This window comes from Bactrocera latifrons, unplaced genomic scaffold (assembly GCF_001853355.1).
Source record: "Bactrocera latifrons isolate USDA-ARS-PBARC rearing strain unplaced genomic scaffold, ASM185335v1 scaffold_4, whole genome shotgun sequence".
Classification (NCBI taxonomy): Eukaryota; Metazoa; Arthropoda; class Insecta; order Diptera; family Tephritidae; genus Bactrocera; species Bactrocera latifrons.
Window position 1 is genome coordinate 2310233 of NW_017537045.1, and position 1671 is coordinate 2311903.

At 22.7% G+C, this 1671-nt stretch overlaps 1 protein-coding gene across 1 annotated transcript in view; it reads right to left on the reverse strand.

The window, feature by feature from the left end:
• The window catches only part of LOC108972390 (sarcoplasmic calcium-binding protein), a 14515-nt gene that overhangs the window by 1848 nt on the left and 10996 nt on the right, over positions 1 to 1671 (reverse strand). The window contains exon 3 of the mRNA XM_018938945.1: positions 605 to 677. Coding sequence (XP_018794490.1) covers positions 605 to 677 — 73 coding nt within the window. The remainder of the gene's footprint in view (positions 1 to 604; positions 678 to 1671) is intronic.

The window sequence follows — 1671 nt, forward strand, 5'->3', positions numbered from 1 at the left end:
AAATTTTTTCCAATGATTTTATTAATTTTTTGTATTAATTTGATTTTTATTAATTCTCAATTTATTAATTAATTTTTTATAATACTTTATGATTCTTAAATTTTGTTTTATGGAAATTTATTCTCGTTCTCTTCAAGAAAGTCAATACTCGTTCAGCGCATGCAAATTAGTTGCTTAAAAACTAGTTAAAAAGCCGACATTTTATTGGCGTTGACAAGCCACGCTTAAACGGCGAAACATTACAGTTTCAGTCTGCTTTTTTGTTAATTTAGCGTCTAATTAAATTCATTAGAAATAGGCATGTGTTTTGTACTTTTTAAGCATTCGGAAAGCATCCGAAATACGCTTATTTGCATAGGTGGGATAGGGCAAAGACAAAAAGTAAAAAAAATAAACTAAACTAAAAAAAATAAAAAATATTAAAAAAAAAAATTAGTGACTTTCACAAATAAAAACAATCTTTATTTTGACCGAGATGTGTATAAGAGACAGCCTTTATACTATTTATAAACATATACATATATAAAAAAGTTTAATGTCAGATAAACATTTTTTTCTTATTGTAATAAAATAGTTATATTTATTTTTATCAAAGAATGCTTACCCTCGCACTGTACTTGGCGCGTACGCTCGCACGTTTATGTTCAAATTCATCGTCGGAATCCGAATCGCTATCACTGCAAAATAAAGAATTTAAACATTATTGCATTAAATTAAAAAGAAAAAATATATATATACTTGTAATATATTTCTAAACTCGCCAAAATTGCAAAAAATAATAATTTTTACATTAAAAATAATAATAAAAAATATATGTATATTTCTGTCTCTTATACACATCTAGATGTGTATATTAATGAATTATAAAATTATATAAATTATATAAAACTTACTAAAAAGTACAAAAACAATATTTTATTGAAAGAAATAGTTGATTAAACGCAGAGACAAAAATTAATTTGAACTGATTTTCAGAGCTATCGTCTGAGTATTATGAAAAAAAAATTATTCAAATGGTGTTTATTATAGTATATAAAAAAACAGAAAACTGGTTATAACTGTGCTCAGGCTGTGTCTGCTCTATAGAAATTTATATTAAAAAATAACAAGTGTTACCAGATACATTAATTTATATTCTGCATAAAAATAAAATAAACAAAAAACACAGCAAAACTAGTTCGAAGTAAACAAATTGTTGTTTTTTGTTTATTATCAGATTTTTCTTTCAATTTTGCAAACGCACTAGCGGCTAAACTATTTAAACAAGGTAGGCTGTCTCTTATACACATCTAGATGTGCTTGTTTGCTCTATTTATTATTTTTAATTTGAAATATTTTAATTCTAGCACCTCTAAATTTTTCATTTTAAACTATTTAAGAAATAAAAGTAATATTAATCTGTAACCTAACTAATTAAATTGTTTTAATTCTAGTAGTTAAAATTGAAACAACATTAAACTCCAATTAAAAAACTTATTTTTAGTTAAAATATTTACTGTTTCTTTTTTAGTACTAAATTTAAAAAATAAAAGAATAATATGAATTCAAGTAGTTTTACTGTTAAAGTATTGTAATATAACATTTTTTAAACTAATCTAAAATTAGTACTAATAATTTTAAAATTAATTATGTATCAATTTAATAGTTATATTTTCACTAATAAAGTAATTT